At 46.5% G+C, this 20,672-nt stretch overlaps 2 protein-coding genes across 2 annotated transcripts; both read left to right on the top strand.

Annotated features, from left to right (window-relative positions):
- Positions 1-7,564: 7,564 nt before the first annotated feature.
- On the top strand, positions 7,565-12,651 carry uqcc1 (ubiquinol-cytochrome c reductase complex assembly factor 1). Its single transcript, XM_078092648.1, has 9 exons — positions 7,565-7,843; positions 8,413-8,526; positions 9,975-10,082; positions 10,680-10,752; positions 11,012-11,069; positions 11,147-11,255; positions 11,498-11,575; positions 11,661-11,774; positions 12,046-12,651. The coding sequence occupies exons 1-9, from the start codon at positions 7,769-7,771 to the stop codon at positions 12,178-12,180; spliced, it is 864 nt and encodes a 287-aa protein (XP_077948774.1). The 5' UTR covers positions 7,565-7,768; the 3' UTR covers positions 12,181-12,651.
- Positions 12,652-16,996: 4,345 nt separating this feature from the next.
- Positions 16,997-19,119, top strand: LOC120835666 (uncharacterized). The gene has a single exon (XM_078092645.1). The coding sequence runs from the start codon at positions 17,475-17,477 to the stop codon at positions 18,459-18,461; it is 987 nt and encodes a 328-aa protein (XP_077948771.1). The 5' UTR covers positions 16,997-17,474; the 3' UTR covers positions 18,462-19,119.
- The last annotated feature ends 1,553 nt before the right edge of the window (positions 19,120-20,672 follow it).

Below are 20,672 nucleotides of genomic sequence, written 5' to 3'. Positions count from 1 at the left end.
CAGGTCAGCAACAGAGGAGACGTTTAAACCCAAACGTCTGCATGTTGTTCCATGGATCCAACTGGACAGCTCACGTAACGAGATAAACACGAGAGACGTAAAAGCAGCAACGAATTCTTCAATTCACAACAACAAAAAATAAGTGGAGTCTATTGCTCAATAAACACATGATTGATGAACACATCAATATTAACCTCAACTTCTCAAGACTCTCCAGAGTAATTCGTGTATGTAATTAATCGGATTAATAAATGTGTTATTAATCCAATCAGAACGCAGCGCTCGAGTTAAAAGGAAGCAGGTCTCTCTGTGGTTGGTTTATTCAACTTCAGTATCAAAACCTTCAAACACATATACATTTATACATACATGTGTGTATATATACATATATATATATATATATATATCTTCCTCCTCCTCCTGGTGTGGAAGGTAAACCGTCGCTCCGGCAAAGGAAAACATGGAAAAGGCCGCGTTGCCCCGTAGCTGTCATGATGTCATCGAGTACTCAGCTTAAGTTATCTGGAGCCGCTTTATGACTCCACCACGCGCGTGTGTGTGTTAGTGTGTGTGTGTGCACGTGTGTGTGTGTGTCTTCAGCAGAGATGTGTGTCGTAGAGCAAAGACATTATGTTTGTGTGTTTTTTTTGAGTCGCTATAAATCCTCCTGACACAATTACCTGGATGAGCCCCCCCCCACCCCCCCAGAGACCTTACCGTTTATTTATTTATTTCTCTCCCTTCCTGTGTGTGTGTGTGTGTGTGTGTGTGTGTGTGTGTGTGTGTGTGTGTGTGTGTGTGTGTGTGTGTGTGTGTGTGTCTGTGCACTCGTCATATATTGTCTGTCAATCTGTACGATTCATGTTTTCCACCAGTTGTAGTCGTGGAGCAAATTACCTGTAAAAACACTTAAACACTCTCACACACTCTCACACACACACACACACGCACACACACACACACACCCACGCACAGGATTTACAGGTGCTGTTACGTGTGACTAATGGGCTCGTAGGTTTTGCTGTCATGTTATTTCCTTGCAGGGGGAATATCTGGCACCTCTCCTGCTGGAGCTGATGATGACATCATCCCTCCCTGCTTTAGTGTGTGTGTGTGTGTGTGTGTGTGTATGTGTGTGTGTGTGTGGTTGGGGGGTATTTGTTTGATCTGTAATGAATATGTAAGTCATATATTTTGGTTCAAATCCCCGTCTGTTGGTTCACGGTCACGTTGATGACGTGCAGAACAACGTTGTAATTTAACGTAACCATGGCTACGGATTCTGGAGGATGTTTGTCCCGACCTTCATGAGCCGTCTCTCGTGGTCAATTCCAATTATTGTGAAAATGCCAATAATAAAGTTCTCTTTAGGCCTCTAAAGGCGCCGACATGCTTCTGCAACGTTTGGACTCGTCTCACTTCCTGGTTGTAAAGTCCTGCGTGTGTTGCAGAGCGATTCACCTCCAGAACAACAGGTGGAGTCACGTGTTTTGTTGAAGACGACCTGGAGAGTCACGTCTTTGTGTGTGGAAGTCGCTGGTTGCTTTATTTATTGATCATAGACTTTATTGCCCCGTGCATCCACACTGCTGCTTTTCATCAAGGACACATTTGTCCCGTATTTTCCTCCACAACTTTGTCCCCCTCGTTGGTGGAGATCTCCCTCCATGAATCAGAGGCCATCCGGCGTCCTCATAGTCCGCCAATGACGGCTTGTACAAGCGCTCATATTTAAAAGCTCTTCAATCTGATCCGTTCTCTCGTAAACGTTCTTCCTTTTAATAACGGCCGTATTGTGCTGTGAAAACGGAGACGTGAGACTCTAAAGGACGTAGTCAGCGACCAATCACAGCCTGGTGCTGCAGGACGCTGCGTCGCTTTACACGCTAGTCGAGAAAAATGGGTCGACGCACACAAGGAGGTGTGAAAAGACACGCAAGGGACACTCAAGGGACACGCAAGGGACACGCAAGGGACACGCAAGGGTCTCTTGTTTGTTTGGGCTCCAGGAGGCCATAAAGCGCAGTGGCTGTTCGGTGGGTGATTATATGTTAGCACAAACTTTACCTCTGCTGGAGAGCTGGTTTGTTTAGCTTTGTTAGCTGGTGTGCGTGTGTGTGTGTGTGTGTGTGTGTGTGTGTGTGTGTGTGTGTGTGTGTGTGTGTGTGTGTGCCAACACCAACACTGAATTGGCCTGACTGGTCCGGCTTGTCACTGGGCTCAGGTCTCTTTTCTTCCAGCCCTTCCAAATACCCCTCTCTCCCTCCATCATCTCTCCCTCCATCATCTCTCCCTCCATCATCTCTCCCTCCATCATCTCTCCCTCCATCATCCACCCCTCCATCATCTCTCCCTCCATCATCTCTCCCTCCATCATCCATCCCTCCATCATCTCTCCCTCCATCATCCATCCCTCCATCATCCGTCACTCCATCATCCATCCCTCCATCATCTGTCCCTCCATCATCCATCCCTCCATCATCTTTCCCTCCATCATCCATCCCTCCATCATCCGTCACTCCATCATCCATCCCTCCATCATCTGTCCCTCCATCATCCATCCCTCCATTATCCACCCCTCCATCATCTCTCCCTCAATCATCTCTCCCTCCATCATCCATCCCTCCATCATCTGTCCCTCCATCATCCATCCCTCCATCATCCACCCCTCCATCATCTCTCCCTCCATCATTCACCCCTCCATCATCCGTCCCTCCATCATCCGTCCCTCCATCATCCGTCCCTCCATCATCTCTCCCTCCATCATCCTTCCCTCCATCATCCGTCCCTCCATCATCCGTCCCTCCATCATCCGTCCCTCCATCATCCGTCCCTCCATCATCTCTCCCTCCATCATCCTTCCCTCCATCATCCGTCCCTCCATCATCCGTCCCTCCATCATCCGTCCCTCCATCATCCGTCCCTCCATCATCCATCCCTCCATCATCTCTCCCTCCATCATCCTTCCCTCCATCATTCGTCCCTCCATCATCCATCCCTCCATCATCCGTCCCTCCATCATCCGTCCCTCCATCATCCGTCCCTCCATCATCCATCCCTCCATCATCCGTCCCTCCATCATCCGTCCCTCCATCATCCACCCCTCCATCATCTCTCCCTCAATCATCTCTCCCTCCATCATCCATCCCTCCATCATCTCTCCCTCCATCATCCGTCCCTCCATCATCCGTCCCTCCATCATCCATCCCTCCATCATCCGTCCCTCCATCATCCATCCCTCCATCATCTGTCCCTCCATCATCCATCCCTCCATCATCCACCCCTCCATCATCCGTCCCTCCATCATCCGTCCCTCCATCATCTGTCCCTTGAGTGGTTACCAGACATTTGTTTGAGCAGCGCTGGTTTTCTTGCGGACTTGCTTCTGTTGAGCAACGGTTTGAGTTCAGGAAGTTCACAGAACAAAACACGAAGCACATTTCACCAACTGTGTCATCGAGCAAAGTATTCTACAAGAGAGGGTTCCCCCTCATGATGGAGCTACATGGAAAGCCAGAGCTCATTTGTGATGTTTCACTCTGATGCAACAATGTCGACCAATTGGTAGCCCTAGAGCATCAACAAGTCCATTGGTCTATCCTCTGGGGATCATACATATCTGTACCAAATTCTGTCCCGGTCCATTTAGTAGATGTCAGGATATTTGAGATATGAGTGAAAAGGTGAGCAGATAACAATGGTGGGTGTGGTTCTTCTGGGGTCATGCATTTGTGTTCTAATTTAGGTCTGAAACCCTCCATTGGATGTGAAAACACATGTTCTATGAATCCATGTTCTAATTGTGAAGATATCTAAGGACAAAGACATGTCAACCTTATGGTAAGAGGACAAAGTCAGAAGGTGACTAAAATTGTCAGGATTCATCTCCTGAGGAACACGGATGTCAAAAACAAAATTGTGTTCCAGTAGACATTGAGATAAGATATAAGATAAGATATATAAGATATTTGACACATTATGCAAAACGTTAATGGTGGTGCGTCAGTGAAGGTCAGATCAGCAAATACAGTAGAAATCCTTCTCTTGGGACCATGAATCTCATAGCTACCGATCTTGTACATGTGAAGATATTCTCTGACCGAGCCCAACATGTCCACACCATGGTGAGAGAAAAGGTCAACGGATGATGAGTCAGGGTTCATCATCTGGGGATCACAAATGTCTCCACGAAATAGGCCTGATGTTTCCATCAGACAGCTGTTGAGAGGCTTGATTCGACGTGTCCTCTTACCTCTCGCCGTGTTTTCAGCGTATCGTTGCAGTAGCCGTCGTTAGCATCTGGGTTGCCGGGCGACCGTGAACAAACGCACGTTGGCGTGTTCATCGAGCGGAACGGAGGTTTTCCATCTGTTCAGTTCAGTTTTCCCACTTTGCTGGGAGGGTTTGGGTTTGGCCGGGTCGCCACACTAGCGCCCTCCGATTCCTTTGAGTCCCAAACTGCAGATGCTTTCAGTTCCCATGAGTCTTAACCAGTGACGCGCACGTACACGCACACACATGCACGCACACACGCCCCGGAGGCCACGTCGTGGTACACGCTATGTGTGCATTAGCTTTGTATGTTTTCCCTTCGTGGCCATAATCAGGGGCGTCTTTGACATGTCCCAGTTTCCCCACCTGGACACGACCTTCCCTCAGCCAGGAAACACTGAACAAACCGAGCGTGTGTGTGTGTGTGTGTGCGTGTGTGTGTGTGTGTGTGTGCCACCGAGACTAAAGGAAATAAATTGTGTGTCTTCATGGAAACAGTGTACTAGCATTAGGTCTGCATATAAGAACCCTTAATGTACATATACAGTATACATATATACAGTACATATACAGTATATATATATATATATATATATATATATATATATATATATACTGTATATGTACTGTACACGACTACTGAATGAGTCACATTTCCATCCTGCAGCGCTGAAAGCACAGATTTAAACAGCATCGCCCACCTGAAAGCCTGCAAGTGTGTAAGAATGAGCACCAGGTTGATCTCAAGGTGGGATCGCCGAGACGCTTCAGGAGATTTTACGGCTCCTATCGTGTCTCCGTCTTGAAAATATTTGTTTGTCCGTAGTTTTTTTCAGTGTCTCTTTGAAGTCATTTTTTCAAAGGAGCGACGAGTGGGCGATGAAATCTGAACCTTCTTGCACGGTCGATTCTTCGTGAGGCGTCGCCACGGCAACGAGCTGTCGTGCTGAGACGCAACAAGCCTGAAAGATCCCGCTTGACCTCATCGTAACCTTCAGATCAGAAAACCTACTTCAGCTCAGAGGAACACAGGAAGAGCTCAGAAGGAGAAGTCTGCATCTAAGGGACACACACACAAACAGTATACACACACATACAGTATACACACACATACAGTATACACACACATACAGTATACACACACACACACACACACAGTATACACACACACACACACAGTATACACACACACACAGTATACACACACAGTATACACAGTATACACACACACACAGTATACACACACACACACACATACAGTATACACTCACACAGTATACACACACACACATACAGTATACACACACAGTATACACAGTATACACACACACACAGTATACACACACACACATACAGTATACACTCACACAGTATACACACACACACATACAGTATACACACACAGTATACACAGTATACACACTCACACAGTATACACACACACACACATACAGTATACACTCACACAGTATACACACACACACATACAGTATACACACACACACACACAGTATACACACACAGTATACACAGTATACACACACACAGTATACACACACACACACACACACATACAGTATACACTCACACAGTATACACACACACACACATACAGTATACACTCACACAGTATACACACACACACATACAGTATACACACACACACAGTATACACACATACAGTATACACTCACACAGTATACACACACACACATACAGTATACACTCACACAGTATACACACATACAGTATACACTCACACAGTATACACACACACACATACAGTATACACACACACACATACAGTATACACACACACACAGTATACACACATACAGTATACACTCACACAGTATACACACACACACATACAGTATACACACACACACGCACATACAGTATACACACACACAGTATACACACACACACAGTATACTCACATACAGTATACACACACACACAGTATACACACAAACAAACTGCTTTGCCAAGAAACACTTTAGTGAAACTTTAAATGTCTTAAATTCTAACTCTGTCTCTCTCTCTCTCTCTCTCTGTCTGTCTGTGTCTGTCTGTCTGTCTGTCTGTGTCTCCTCCCTCCAAGCATAAAGAAGAACCATCTTCTCTCTGATGTTATTGTTCTTGTCAGAGTCTTTTCTTCATATAGTTGAATTAATTCCTCCCTCTAAGAGCGTGTTCACTGTCTTCAGTTTTACTCCGTGCAGGTTGAACAGGCAAACGCACAATTTAAATATGTTAGAAGTAAAATCAGTCAACAGTGATGAGAACAAACAGCAGTGTAACACAAAAGCGTGAGAGCAATGGAGGTGAAGGATCTGATTAATCAAGATGATTGATTAACTGTTGATATTATGTCGTACGCTTAGTGAGGGAAACCATGTCGCGTTTAGGCTCCTCCTCCTCCTCCTCCTCCTCCTCTTCCTCGTCCTCGTCCTACTCGCTCTTCCTCCCTTGACCCCTGGCTGGTGTTCCCACTAACACCTCCTGACGCAGGACCGGGCAGCAGCCTGCTGCAAAAACCCATGACCTCACGACGCAGCTGCTCCGCGTGTGTGTGTGCGTTGCCAGGTGAGGTCCCTCAGGGAGTCCGGCCCCCTGCACAGTGACCACCGGTGAACATCTGGACCTCGCAGCTGGATTATTTTTGTTTACATTCAACATCGATCTGAAGTTGCTGATTTCACTCACAAATGTGCCAGAAAACTGTACTTTCCTTTCATTCTGTGTCTGTCTTGCTTCTCTTTTTCTCATCAATCGTTGTGATTCATCATTCATCATTTACTAAATGAACATCATGCTGTATTGAAGAAGAGACCATAAAGTCATGTTTACAAAGTCTACTGAGGGAACAAATCAAAAGGAGAAGAGTCATTTTCTCATAGACGTCTATGGGACCAAAAGGTGGTGGAGTAGAAGTTCAAGTAGCAAAAATAGAAGTAAAAGTACAAACACCAACATGTACATTCGACTGCGTTGATATAGTGTGTATATTAATTTTTATGATATTATATAAGGGTCTAATTTAAATTATATTGTGTTTTGATTCAATGTCTATGTTCCATACCTATATTATTATTATTATTTATTAGTATTTAGTATTTTCACACCAATAACCAATACTCTTCTGAGCACATTTTTAAGTCATGGAATATAGAATAAAGATTCTGTCCAGCCGGTTTTAAATTACTTATTTATAAACTCGTGGGATTTAAATTACAAAATAAAAACGAAGAATAGATCAAACACGTCTTGATTAAAGCTCTGATTCAAAGCGGACCTTCTCTCCGCGGAACCTCTGTTTCCGGTCGGAAGGAAGTCGACGCCGGACGTGTTCCCGTTGACATTGCTGAGGAGGAAGAGGAGCGGAAGAGACAGAAGGAGCGTTACCCAACCTGAAGGTTTCTTCACCGGAGGGAGCCGCGATTCAGTGGCAGCCCGCTTCTTCGCTGTGACACCGGGACACCGGGAGCGAGTCATGTATCGGCGGCCGCTGCAGTCCGCCTCCAGGGCGGCTATTAAAGCCACGGCGTCCCGGCCCGCCGGCGGAAAGGTAATAAGCTAACGTTAGCCTAGCCGGCTAATTGGATTTGATCAACATTAAGTTCTCTAACACGGCGGCAGGAAGTGACAACATGAAGGGTTGTGTTATTACATGAGGCCCGCGGCTCCCTGGCAGGGCGGCTCGTGGAGGTGAACTTGACCTGTAGGGCTGGATGAACACGCGAATCCACGTGTTAACAAAGAGAATATATAACATCTGTTATCTAAAGCCAGGCCCGGTACTGCTGGATGAACACATGAATCCACTGAGCTACTAAGACTTCTCATCAAAGATATTTAATTTACTTCAATATGATGAGTGACACTGCAAAACATCCCTTTTGAAGTGTATTAACAATTAGTATATTATTAGTTTAACTGATAAGTATTCTAATCAATGCAGCTGCACTCTGATAAAATGCTGGTTTGACACTGAGCTGAGAGTTAAATGATTACATATTACACAACACACAGACAACTTCCCTCCCGCTGCCTCTCAAAGGGTTAAAGTATCTGCTTGTGTTTAGCGCGTGAAGCGCTCCTCACCAACGTACGAGTGAATCTTCTGTCGCTTTCCAGGTGCTCCTTCAGGAAGCGTCAGGAAGTTTCCCCAGAGCTTCTGCAGCCTGCCGGCTGGCCAGAGCCCCCCCCTCCCGTCTAACAGCCTATCGGACGCTGCACATCGGCACTCAGGTAACAACACCTCCACAAAACACAAGAGCTCCACGTGGCAAAGCTGCATCCTCCGTAGTGACCAGCAGGGGGCGACTCCTCTGCTCCCATAGACGTCTATGAGGAAATGACTCTACTTCTCTGTAGTGACCAGCAGGGGGCGACTCCTCTGCTCCCATAGACGTCTATGAGGAAATGACTCTACTTCTCTGTAGTGACCAGCAGGGGGCGACTCCTCTGCTCCCATAGACGTCTATGAGGAAATGACTCTACTTCTCTGTAGTGACCAGCAGGGGGCGACTCCTCTGCTCCCATAGACGTCTATGAGGAAATGACTCTACTTCTCTCTAGTGACCAGCAGGGGGCGACTCCTCTGCTCCCATAGACGTCTATGAGGAAATGACTCTACTTCTCTGTAGTGACCAGCAGGGGGCGACTCCTCTGCTCCCATAGACGTCTATGAGGAAATGACTCTACTTCTCTGTAGTGACCAGCAGGGGGCGACTCCTCTGCTCCCATAGACGTCTATGAGGAAATGACTCTACTTCTCTGTAGTGACCAGCAGGGGGCGACTCCTCTGCTCCCATAGACGTCTAATGAGAAAATGGCTCTACTTCTTCTACGTCTCTAGTTTCGAGTCTTCTTCAATACAGCATGATGTTCATTTAGTGAACTATGGTCCATTTAGAGTCAAACGGACCATAAAGCAAGGGATGATTTAGGGCGGGGCTACACAGTGATTGACAGGTCTCTACCAGAGACGTAGGCAGCATTTCCCCCTCAGTCCAGATGAGGTCACTTCCTGTTGACTGGTTGTTGATAAAAACAAGAAACAACTCTCAGGACATGAAGGCTGCTGAGAATAGATCAGTGTATTAATTTACTCTGCAGCTGCACAGTAAAGTGTGTGTGATTGTGTCTCTCTTCCTGTGTGTGTCTCTACAAGTCAGGGCTGTTTGGTCTCTTCCCTGTTAATTCCCCTCGTTGGTGTATTCGTTAAAAAATGTGGTTTTTAATTGTGAGCGTCATAACGGTCGATCACGTTGTGACTTCTTCAAAACGTTCGGTATCGTGTTCAACGACATGAGCCTCTGTAGTCTGGAAAAAAGGGCAAACTTTATTAGTCCTTTCAACCTTTACAAAGGCGTCCCCGATCTACCTCTAAAAACAAACCATGCAAAAGACTCCTGTGAATACTGTGTTTAAGGCTTTTATTGTGAAATGACTGCATTAATTCAGTTTCTTTTGAATATATTGTGTATATATTTTACTACCATTTCTTGACCTAAATGTTGCAGTGAAATGATAAAGAAACAGAGTCTCCGTCTATCCGGGTTGAAAGGAGGAACAAAGTTTATCGTCTTGGTGGTTGATTGATGTCTTTTACTGTGAAGTATTTGTCTCATCCTGAGTGTAGTACTCGTACTTGTGAGGACGATTTCACATTCTTTCCACATCTGGTCCGTCAGCTGTGCAACGTGAAGGAGACGCGTCAGCACGCGGAGGAGGAGGTCGGCGCCTTCACCAAGCTCATCGAGGCCATGGGCTTCACGGGAACGCTGAAATACAACAAATGGGTGAGTGAAGGGAGGAGAGACGTGAGGGACGGGGAGGGACGAGACGTCTCAAGGAGCCATTTCATTCCAAACAAAGACGCGTTTCTTTGAGGCCGATCAGCGTTGAGCCCTCCGCTGTGACATCATCAACCCGTCCATTCGGTCTTTTAAAAGACGCTTTAACGTGTGAACCGTCTCTAAGGACCACAAATGGTCCGGCGTTTATCGCTCTGACGTCAGCGTGAAGATCTTCTACTCACATCTGAGCTTGATGGCCGACATTCATTGTTCCACATGAACAGTCAATCAACCGGTACGCGCTTCACTGTTCAGCTCGCTGTAAATAAAGTTTTCTCCCTGATAGATGATGACATCACTGTTGTTTTTATAGACTTCTATCATGTGACGTCGTAAACAACCAATCAGTGTTTAGGTCAACAGGCGGAGAGCTGTTAGCGTTAGCAGCATGCGGCTAACCCTCGGAGGTTCCCTTCAGGTGCATTAGGATGCGTTCAGGCTCCGCTCAGCTGCATCGACTCTACATTTATATACAAACATCTATATTTAGTTAGACAGATGTTCATTGGTCGCTCACTTCTTCCCCTTTTGTCTTGACAGAAAATCAAGATCGCTGCGTTGCGCATGTACACCTGCTGTGTCGAGAGGATCAACTACGACGACTTCTTTGACAGTGAGTCGATCAACGTTTTTTTTCCTTCAAAATAAAAGTTCCCACGATAAATAGGAACTTAATTTAGACGCATCGACTGAGGGGAGAAAGTGAATCCATGAATCATTGGAAGCAGTCGGGAGAAAGGCCCACGCACCGGTCCAAACCCGGGACATCGGCTCTCTGATATTACCCATAATGCCGGAGCAGCGTTGCTTCTACAGGACTACGTGTGGTTGTTATTATGATGATAATAAAGATATAAGATGTTGTGTTTCAGAGTGCTCCCTCCCCGACACACTCAACTCCTGGTTCTTGGTAGCGCAGCTACACGTGTGGTGAGTGACACACATGGAGACACACACACACACACACACACACACACACACCCTCACGTCTCGGTGTCCCCCGGCAGGATGTGTTTGGTGCGTATGCGTCAGGAGGGCAGAGAAGGGAAGTACATGTGCCGTTACATCGTCCACTCCATGTGGGAGGACGTGGAGCAGAGGAGTAAGATCATGGGGGTGAGTCCACTGATTGAACCCTTCCCTGGTTTTCACAACCTCCTTTTTAATGTTGAGGACTGTAAATGAAGGTCCAGTGAGACTCGTACAGACCATGAAGCAGGCTACTATTTAGGGCGGGGCCACACTGAGTGACAGGTTTCTAACAGAGACCCTATTAGGTGTCTCTACGTCCTCCTCAGTGACCCGCTAGCAGCTGCTGGCGTGCTAACGTGTTCCTCTCCGTGCATCATGACTCTCAGATCGATGCCAGCCACAGGAAGGAGGGATTGAAGTCCATGACGGAGACGTTCTACGCCGCCATCTTTGGATACGACGAGGTGACTCATGCGCGCACACACACACACACACACTCTCTCCCGCTGACCCTGGATCAGCTGACCCTGTACCCGGGGGCTTTTGTAGGGCATCCTGTCGGATGACGGCGTGCTGGCTGCGGCTCTGTGGAGGAACCTCTTCAACTGCGAGTGTGACGACCCTCGGCAGCTGGAGCTCATGGTGGGATACGTACGCAAGCAGGTGAGCTCCGCCCTGTGTGTGTGTGTGTCTAGTGTGTGTGTGTGTGTGTGTAATAAATATATATATATATATATATATATTATATATATATATATATATTATATATATATAATAATTAGATTTGATAATTATATTTGATGGGGAAATCTTGTCATATTCCTTCAGCTTTGTGATCCAGATGTTTGTTTGTTCGTAATGCTTTTTTAAGGTCTGACAAAGTGTCAGTTTGCAGCCTTGACCTTTGACTACATGACCCCCGTCCCCTCTGCAGATGCAGTACATTGACGCTCTGGATGGGGACGATCTGATCTTGACTGGGGAGGTGAAGTGGCGCCCCCTGGTGGAGGAGAACGCTCAGAGCATCCTGAAGGTGGCCACGCCCACCTACAACGACACCGGACTTTGAAACGATGATCTCCTCACCATGTCTCCTCCACCATGTGTTCTCGTCATGTCTCCTCACCATGGCTCCTCCACCATGTCTCCTCCACCACGTGTCTTCTCTTCTGTCATGGGAGGAGACTTTAAATATCACACAAACACGCCGCTAACCAACCGCTCCAACAGGATTTCTCCTCCTCTGTTTTAAAAGCTTCTTCTTTTGACCTTTTTTTTCTTCATTTTCTTTCTCCCACATTAACGCCTCCCTGTATTTATAAAGTATTTTGTATACCTCAATGTTTACGCCCCCCCCCCCCCCATCACCTCCACTGAGTGAAAGTCAGGTGACCTGGAATGATGAAATGATGGTCCTCATAACCCCTCCTCTCCTCTCCTCTCCTCTCTCCTCTCCTCTCTCCTCTGAAAAGAAAGAAAATTGAGATATTTTTGTTCTTGTTTTTTAAAAAGTGAATAAATTTAACTTCCTTTCTCTGGATGTGTGACTGTGTCCATCTGTGTGTTTGTGAGCCAAAGGGAACACAGGGAGGAATCTGAAGTGGTGCTTTTCCACTGATGAGGAGCTAATTTATTGATGAGATAAAAAGAAGGTGGATTACCCACAATCCTTAGTGCAGCAGGTTTTCACCTGCAGAGGGCGCCACACGTTTCTGTTAATGAAGTAGCAGCTCAAGGACCTTGTTTTATATCCAATGTCTATTTAGCAGTAAAATATTAACATGTGACTTTGGCCGACTGGTCATGTGACCTCAATGACTGGAGGTTTGTACTTCCAGAAGAACAGGAGCCATTTTTATTATATTCTATTGTACGTACTGGAAATGGTTCTCTGCATTTAACCGGGGAGCAGTTAGGTGTTGCTCAGGAGCAGCCGGGGTTCAAACCGCCAACTCTGCGGTTTCCGCTGCGCCCTCCGCTGCGCCACGGCCTCCGAGGAAGAGAACGAAAACACTTTTATATTAGGGATCAACTTCTAACAGGCTGGATTTGAATAACCTCTCCTCCTTGACCTCCGTGCGAAAGGTCACGGGGTCAAAGGAGAGGTGGTTAGGAGAGTTGATGAGGAGTCAGGAAAAGACTAGACGGGGTTTAGGGATCCACGACTCCTCCACTGAGCTGCGTAGTTGTGATGGACGGAGACGCCGGTTGGGGACGTCGGTCTGCAGCGTCTCCGATGCGTCACGTCACGCAGACGACAAACAACCAGGTTCAGAGGAAACTTCGTTAACGTGAAGGAGATCACTTCACTCACAGGTTTGAATAACACGTCCCGTGAATACCCACAATGCCTCTCGCAGTCCTTCCATGTGACAGGGGACATCAGTTTAGTCCCCCAGGGTCCAGGTTTAAGGCCACAGGGGGATTCAGGCCACTGACTCCCAGAAAGTTCTTAAAGGACTCAAAATGTCCGACGGTGACAGAACTGAACACTCGGCTTTGATTTAGTGTTTTTTACTGTGAAAGGAGGATTCGATTTTAGTTAAAAGGAGGAAAGAGGAGATTTGGTGGTAAATACCTGCTCACCATTGTATCCATTCATAAATAAACCAGTTTCACAAAAAACAACTAGTTAGGTAGAGTTTAACAAACCAGTGTCACTGACGTCCTGATCCTCCATATGAATATGAACCATGTTATATTATATTTATTTATCCTCTGCAGCAAAGTGATCAACCTGCTTAAAAAACAGGCGTTCCTCCCAGAACAAAGTCGGCGTTAAACTGGGTCCTGAAGCAGGTTTCATAACGGCGGATCCCCGGGGGAACCGAGCCCTGACATCTGGGTCACAGGACCTTTAACACCTCATTAGAGGAAGTGGGTCAGTGACGAGCAGGAGCAGAACCACACTGGGTTCATATTCCAGGACGAGGGTCCTGCAGGTTCTCCGACTCATGTAAGAAGCTCGTCTGATCGAACGTGAGTGAAAGAACACAGAGACGCAGACTGAGTCAGCAAGTGTGAGCCGACGCAACGTGTTGCGACAGCCCGCGTGAAGGAATGTCGGCCGGCTCGTAACCAGAGGAGCTCCAGGCGACCCCTTCACCCCCGGAGGTCCTGAGCCAACCGGTCGCTCTGCTGCGGTCACGTGGTCTTCTGTGTGATGTCATGAAGGTTCAAAGGAGGAATCTTCCCTCCCCCACGTGTCCGTTGTTAGCCACGTTAGCCACGTTAGCCACGTTTCTCCTCCACGTCTGTTGTCTTATTCATTCAGATATTCGTGCTCCCCAGAGGACAGACCCTCCTCACGTTGTCACTAGTCGATATTCGCTCAAATCGTGTGGAAAAAAAAAAAACTGTGCGAAAGCCGTTCACATGAAGCGCTGTTGCTAATGCTGCTAACAAGCTAGCCGTAGTGTCACCCGTTGGCTTCCTCTCAATAATTCATTTCATTAGAGGGTGAACGGGATGATGAACACGAGCAGCTGCTGCTACAAATGTCCTTTTCTTTGTGACTTTTGTGTTTCTGACGCGTTGAAACAAACTTTAAAGCCACGTTTTCCGCTCAGCTTTCGTCCGTCTGCAGGATGGAAACAGACACGAATGTTTTCCAGCTGAGGAATCTGCTTTTAATGAATATCAAGGGAAGTAACCTGTTGAATCAGCCAAGTGACATTATCAAGTCTTCTACGAGTAAAAGCGGACGTTTCCCACTGAGCTCCAAAGGTTTGAGAGGACTGCTTCATACGGACGGGGTTTAGGTTCTACACTAAGACCGGTTCACATGGCGGTTCAGGACTAAACTGAGCCTGCTTCACGTAGAGGATCAGGACTGGGATTTGGTAGTATTTATTTTGTCTGTGTCACATTTCTTCTCTGTTTCTTGCATTCGTTTCTTTACAGGTGGCCGCCCACATGAAGAGGGTCCAGACCCCCTGGAAGGGGACCGGGGTGCTCCGGAAGTCCACCGTGAGCCCTCTGCAGTGACTTTCTCGTGTAACAAAGGAGCGTTGTGCGTTTCATAACACAACACATCTTCTGTGTGGTCTATTTTAATTTGGACCTTTCATTCTGGCCTTTCTCTGTTCTCAGAGGGAACAAATTGTCTTCCCACAATCCTCGAGTCTCACACTCCTGTAGCTGCTATTCGCCCGAGTGTTGGAGCTGTGGGTGGAGAGAGGAAGTCCAGAAGAAGGGACGCTAATGGGAACATTTCAGTGTGAAGATCGCAAACTGTCGTCTCACTTAAATGCGCTGATTCGCTTTCTTTCTTTTCGCTCCTCCTGAGAGTTGGATGAGGAGCGACGCGAAGCTCAGCACGAAGAAGAAAGACTCACGGCAGGAAAACGCTCTGCTGCATGTTTGTGAATCAAGTATTTTCAGTGTGAATAATGAAAACTGCAAATCCCTGTCATGATTTTCAGTGTGTCTCATTTGTTGTTTAGCGTTGCTGCATCCAGATGGAGGTCCTTCCTAAGTGAGCAGAAACGATAAAACACACAGCGTTAATCCTCCTGGAAACCACGCGTGTTATAAAGAAGCTGAATGACAACATTTGGTACTTTATTTGTAACTGAACCGCTTTCTTTTAAGTGACGTGCTTGTTGTGAACTGTTTGTTCCCTACAAAGACTTCTTCTGTTCTCTCTGCTTCATGAGGAGTCGACAAGATGTTCATTATGTTACAAACTCCACTGACGTCTGTGAGGGAGGCTGACAGAGAAAGAGAGGCATTATGGGGGTCGGGGGGGGGGGGGGGGGGCAGGTTTAACCTGATCTGTAGCAAAGCGGGGGGGTTCTCTACTGTAAGTATGTCACACACGTTTGCTTTGCTCGTATTGTCCCTGAATCATCTCACTGTGCTCGACTCCCCCTGAAGGAAAGTATCTCCTCCCACCAAACGATGCAAAGGAAATAGAAATAAAATCTTTCATCTTTGATTGTTCTCCAAAAAAGACAGAAAGTGTGTGACAACACGGTGTGTAATATGAGCACCAAAATAATGACAGCCATGAAATGTAAATATTACTTAAATATGAGTTGCTAAATACATTTCCACATTGGCGTTTCACATGTTACGGCTTATCTGTCTTGAGGGTCTGGGACACAACGGGACTTTAAATCTTCAGTACACCACGAGCACAAAGATCCACCTTTGTTCCTACCCTCATCTGAGATAATGAAGAATGGGTTGTGACCCAAAGAACTCGGTCCCAGGTGACTGGTGGGCTTCCTCTAACATCTCTATGCTGATGACACCCAACTGAGACACCGGTCGCTCAGATCTCTGTCTCGTTGACTGACATCTCCAACGGATGCCTGCACCCCCCCCGGACACTAATGAGAAGAGTGAACTTCAAAGAGTGACGAGTGAAAAAAGGTCTAACATTTTGTTTTTACTCGTTTTTGAGACAAAAGGTGAGACGATATGTCACCTCTGAAACAGTCCTTTGATTGATGAGCGTGAGATGCATGTAGTGGTAAGTGTGATATGTTATAACATTGTTTTGTGCTAAAGCCGTGTCTCAAGTGTCCTGTATTTGACCCTGATGTGCAAAGAGAAGCACGATACCAAATGTTGCTTTGCAGCTGTGTCCTGAGAAGGGAGGGCGGTCGACTCGAGCTCAAAGACGCTTCAAAACAAAGGACTCCTGTTCATGGCCTTGGTTCATATCTTATTCGGTACAAAGTTCCGGATCCACGTTTTACTTTATGTCAATTAATAATGATTTGCAGCGGCCACTGAGGAGGATCTTGTGTGTGTGTGTGTTGTCCTCAGCTTCACCTGGGTTCTTATCTCAACCTGCTTTGTAGCTTCTCGTAACTGGCACGGAGAACGTCCTTCACATGGTATAAAACTCAGCGTTTTCACTGCTCGGAGACGCCATTACACCGAGCGCTGATACGTGCTGGTGTGTTGGACCTCCTGCTTGCAGGCAATAGTTAGAGCCAGAGATCTGCGGAGAATTGCTCATGTAATCTTTCTCTTCTAAATAAATGTTAACTTTTTGACTTTAATTGATCAACGTGCTGCGATTCTTCTCATCAACCAACTCGGGGGGATCGGAGATCCTGACATGAGCTAAAAAATGAATGAATACAAATTACTAAATACATCTACAGATTGGATTTCTAGATTTTGTAGCTTCGCTGTCTTCAGTTAAGTCAGATATATTTGCCAAAGCGCTAATCATGTGGACTTTGGACCCAATGGGACTTTAAGACAGAACACGCCTCACTTTCCAGAGACCTGGTTTTATGTGAGGGAGAGGACGCATTTAGTTTCATTGCCCTCTGACTTCCTGGTTTATCAGACGGGTTGCTGTGGTACATTTGCACGTAGTTTGAGGCTCGAGTAGAAAACATGGGCTCCGGAGGCTCCTGTGAATACTCACGAGAGGAATACGACAGCTATGCCCTCAAGCTTTATGAAATAGCCTCTGAGGATTCATCCCTCTTACCAGATGTAGGCCTAGATGGGTCTCTGCTGAAGTATTCTGGTTTGAAGTCCAACGCTGAGCTGCGGAGCTATTCTGATGGTCTGGTCAAACAGGTTCCAGATCTCGTCAAGAAGTTGGGATCTATTTTGGGTTCCTACACTGGATTCACAAATGCTGTTGGACTCGGAGCATTGATGATTGCCATGATCATAGATATAGGCATGAAGAACCTCTCTGCAACGTCTGATGGGTTCCTGAAAGCATTTGGTGAAGAGAAGGCCTCAGGAGTCCGGGACACTGTGTCGGAGTATGTGAAGCGCCATCAGATGTACCTGACTGATAACCGACACCTACAGGGTGAACTAGAGAGACTGGAGAGTCAGCTGAGCAACCATCTCACCATCCTCAGAAACTCCCTGCTGCTTGACGGACAGATGAGGAGCCGTGGGTTGAAGATCTGGGTGAATGGAGCCTCCTTCCACGTCCAGATGTTGATCCATGAGGCTCGACTGAATCACACGACTGGCATCAGTTCAAAGGACTATGTTCAAATCATCCAACGGGCCCTCACTACGTATCTACAGGACCTGGATCAGCTGCTGGAGAAACACAGGGCTCAGCTAGTCAAAAATACTTATTTCTATTATTGTCCAAAGTGCTGTGGAACAGCGTGCTGTGGACAATGGCTTCCATGTATAACTCGTGTCATGAGCTATAGGAAGGATCCATGTGCTTACGGTCGTAAACTGTACGTCTCTGATAGACCTGGATTGTTAGATTCTTATATGAATCAGGTTTTCTCTAAATTTAAACCACTTTCCGGTTTAAAGAGTCACTTTTCAGACATCAAGACCAACCTCAAACATCACATCAACCAACACGAGTCATTCACTCTGCCGTCTGCTGGATAGTCTAGTCCCATTCCGCTGGTGGTGTGAGATGTACTATGTATTCACTTTAGCTAAAGCTTATATGCTGATTTCAGAGGACAAGCGCTCAGTAACAGGAGACAGAGTGTCAAACAGGATGTGTTGACCTCGGCTTCACCTACGGAGTAGACGATAGTGGGAGAACCTGAGGGGCGAAACCAGACATCCCCCATTGATTGACCTCGGCCGCCCGACGACAAAAACATCCTGGGTAACTTTGGGTAACTAGAACCAGTCTAAAGCGGGTTTTAGGGGAAGTAGCTCAGCCTTAATAGAACAGACTTTCCACCGGAAGATCGCACTCTTTTTGCACAGCTCGGGGCGCTTCAGAGACTCCAGATATATCTGGAGAGAATTGCTCATGTAATCGTTTTCTCTTCTTAATAAATGTAAAGGTTTTACTTTACTATAAGCGTGTCGTGATCCTTCTCATCAAACAACTCGGAGGGACAAGTGATAAGCTAATGGCAGTATGTTGCTCTTCTTTTTCTAAATGAATTGCTTGTTTATGGAATTGTAAACCGATATGATTGAGAAACAATATTAATGTGGTGTTTTGTGATTTGACGGATTAACAGTGCGCAGATTTTCAATAAATTTACTTATATGTTTTTATTAAATTGAAAACCTCCATTCAAAACATTAATGTTGTTTCTATTCCTTAATGTTTGTCAGTGTCTTTGCGTTTACAGACGATGATTCTTGTTACAGCCAATTGAACAAAAACAGTTTTGGGGAGTATTTGTAATTTTGCTGTAGTTTTGCTCTAAATGGACCATTATCTACTAAATGAACATCATGCTGTGCTGAAGAAGACTTTAAACCAGAGACTGAGACCATAAACTCATTTCACTGGTTTGTAATTTGGAATGCAGGACATTTACTTACATAAAGACAACATTATTTATGTATTCCTGCTTTTTCTTGAATATAACACAATACTACTTCCTGTCATTTACACCATCATGGCGATTCATGCACATTAGAGGGGACCACGAGTAACAATTACACCTGCAATCAGGAAGTCCCCGAGGTGCCTCCTGAGGACGGCCGGTACCATCATGCACCAGGGTGAGTTACAACAGCAACAAACCTGGTTCACAGCGGTTCTGCAGGAGGATCAGGACAAAAACTTGTACACAGAGTCAAAATACAAGTTTAGCAAGGCGGTGAGACGCTAAACGTCTGTACTCTGCTTCGTTCTGGAGAGGCCTGAACGGCTAGTCCTGTCCTCACCGACCCCCTCCTGGACCCCCTGCAGTTCCCCTACAGAGCCAACAGGTCTGCAGACGATGCTGTCAACATCCTGCAGCATCAGCTCTGCAGAGAGGGTCTCTTGTTCGCTTCTAGGACCCTGAACCGAGCTTCTCCAGATTCATCAGCCGGTCCCCCTCTGACCGACTCTGACGTCCCACCGCTCACTTTCTTCTCACCGCACGCGTCACTTCCACTTGTCACTTCCTGTTCGCTGGTGCACTTTATTTTGAATTTTTACCTTTAACTTTTATTCCTTTATTTTTAAGGTAACATATAGCCTTAAACTACTAACCCATCCATCCATCGTCAAACCGCTTATCCTGCACACAGGGTCGCGGGGGGGCTGGAGTCCATCCCAGCCAACTTCGGGCGATAGACAGGGTACACACTGGATTGGTCGCCAATCGCAGGGCGACACAGAGACACACAACCAATCACACTCACATTCACACATCTACGGGCAATTTAAAGTCCCCAATTAACCTGATCCCCAGAGCATGTCTTTGGACTGTGGGAGGAAGCCGGAGAACCCGGAGAGAACCCACGCAGACACGGGGAGAACATGCAGACTCCACACAGAAAGGCCACTGGGCGGAATCGAACCCAGGACCTTCTTGCTGTGAGGCGACAGTGCTAACCACCACGCCACCGTGCCGCCCTACTAACCCATAGCATTATATTTTATTTTATTCCTCGTGCACTGCTGTCTATTGTCGCACTATCTGCTGTTACGCACCAACCGCCAAGTCAAATGTGACACATTATGGCACCAAATGTTTCCTGATTCCTAATAAGGCATTCATGCATTCATCCAGCCGATTCATAATTCAGTTTCTGTTTGATTGACGCTTAAATGCAGCGATCACGTGACGCCGTCTCGACGCTGAAACGGTTCAATGAAAGCTCAGAGTGATACAACTGTCTTTAGTTCACGTG

This window comes from Gasterosteus aculeatus, chromosome 17 (assembly GCF_964276395.1).
Source record: "Gasterosteus aculeatus chromosome 17, fGasAcu3.hap1.1, whole genome shotgun sequence".
Lineage (NCBI taxonomy): Eukaryota > Metazoa > Chordata > Actinopteri > Perciformes > Gasterosteidae > Gasterosteus > Gasterosteus aculeatus.
The sequence above is the reverse complement of the archived record's forward strand: the minus strand, read 5'-3'. Positions and strand labels throughout refer to the sequence as shown.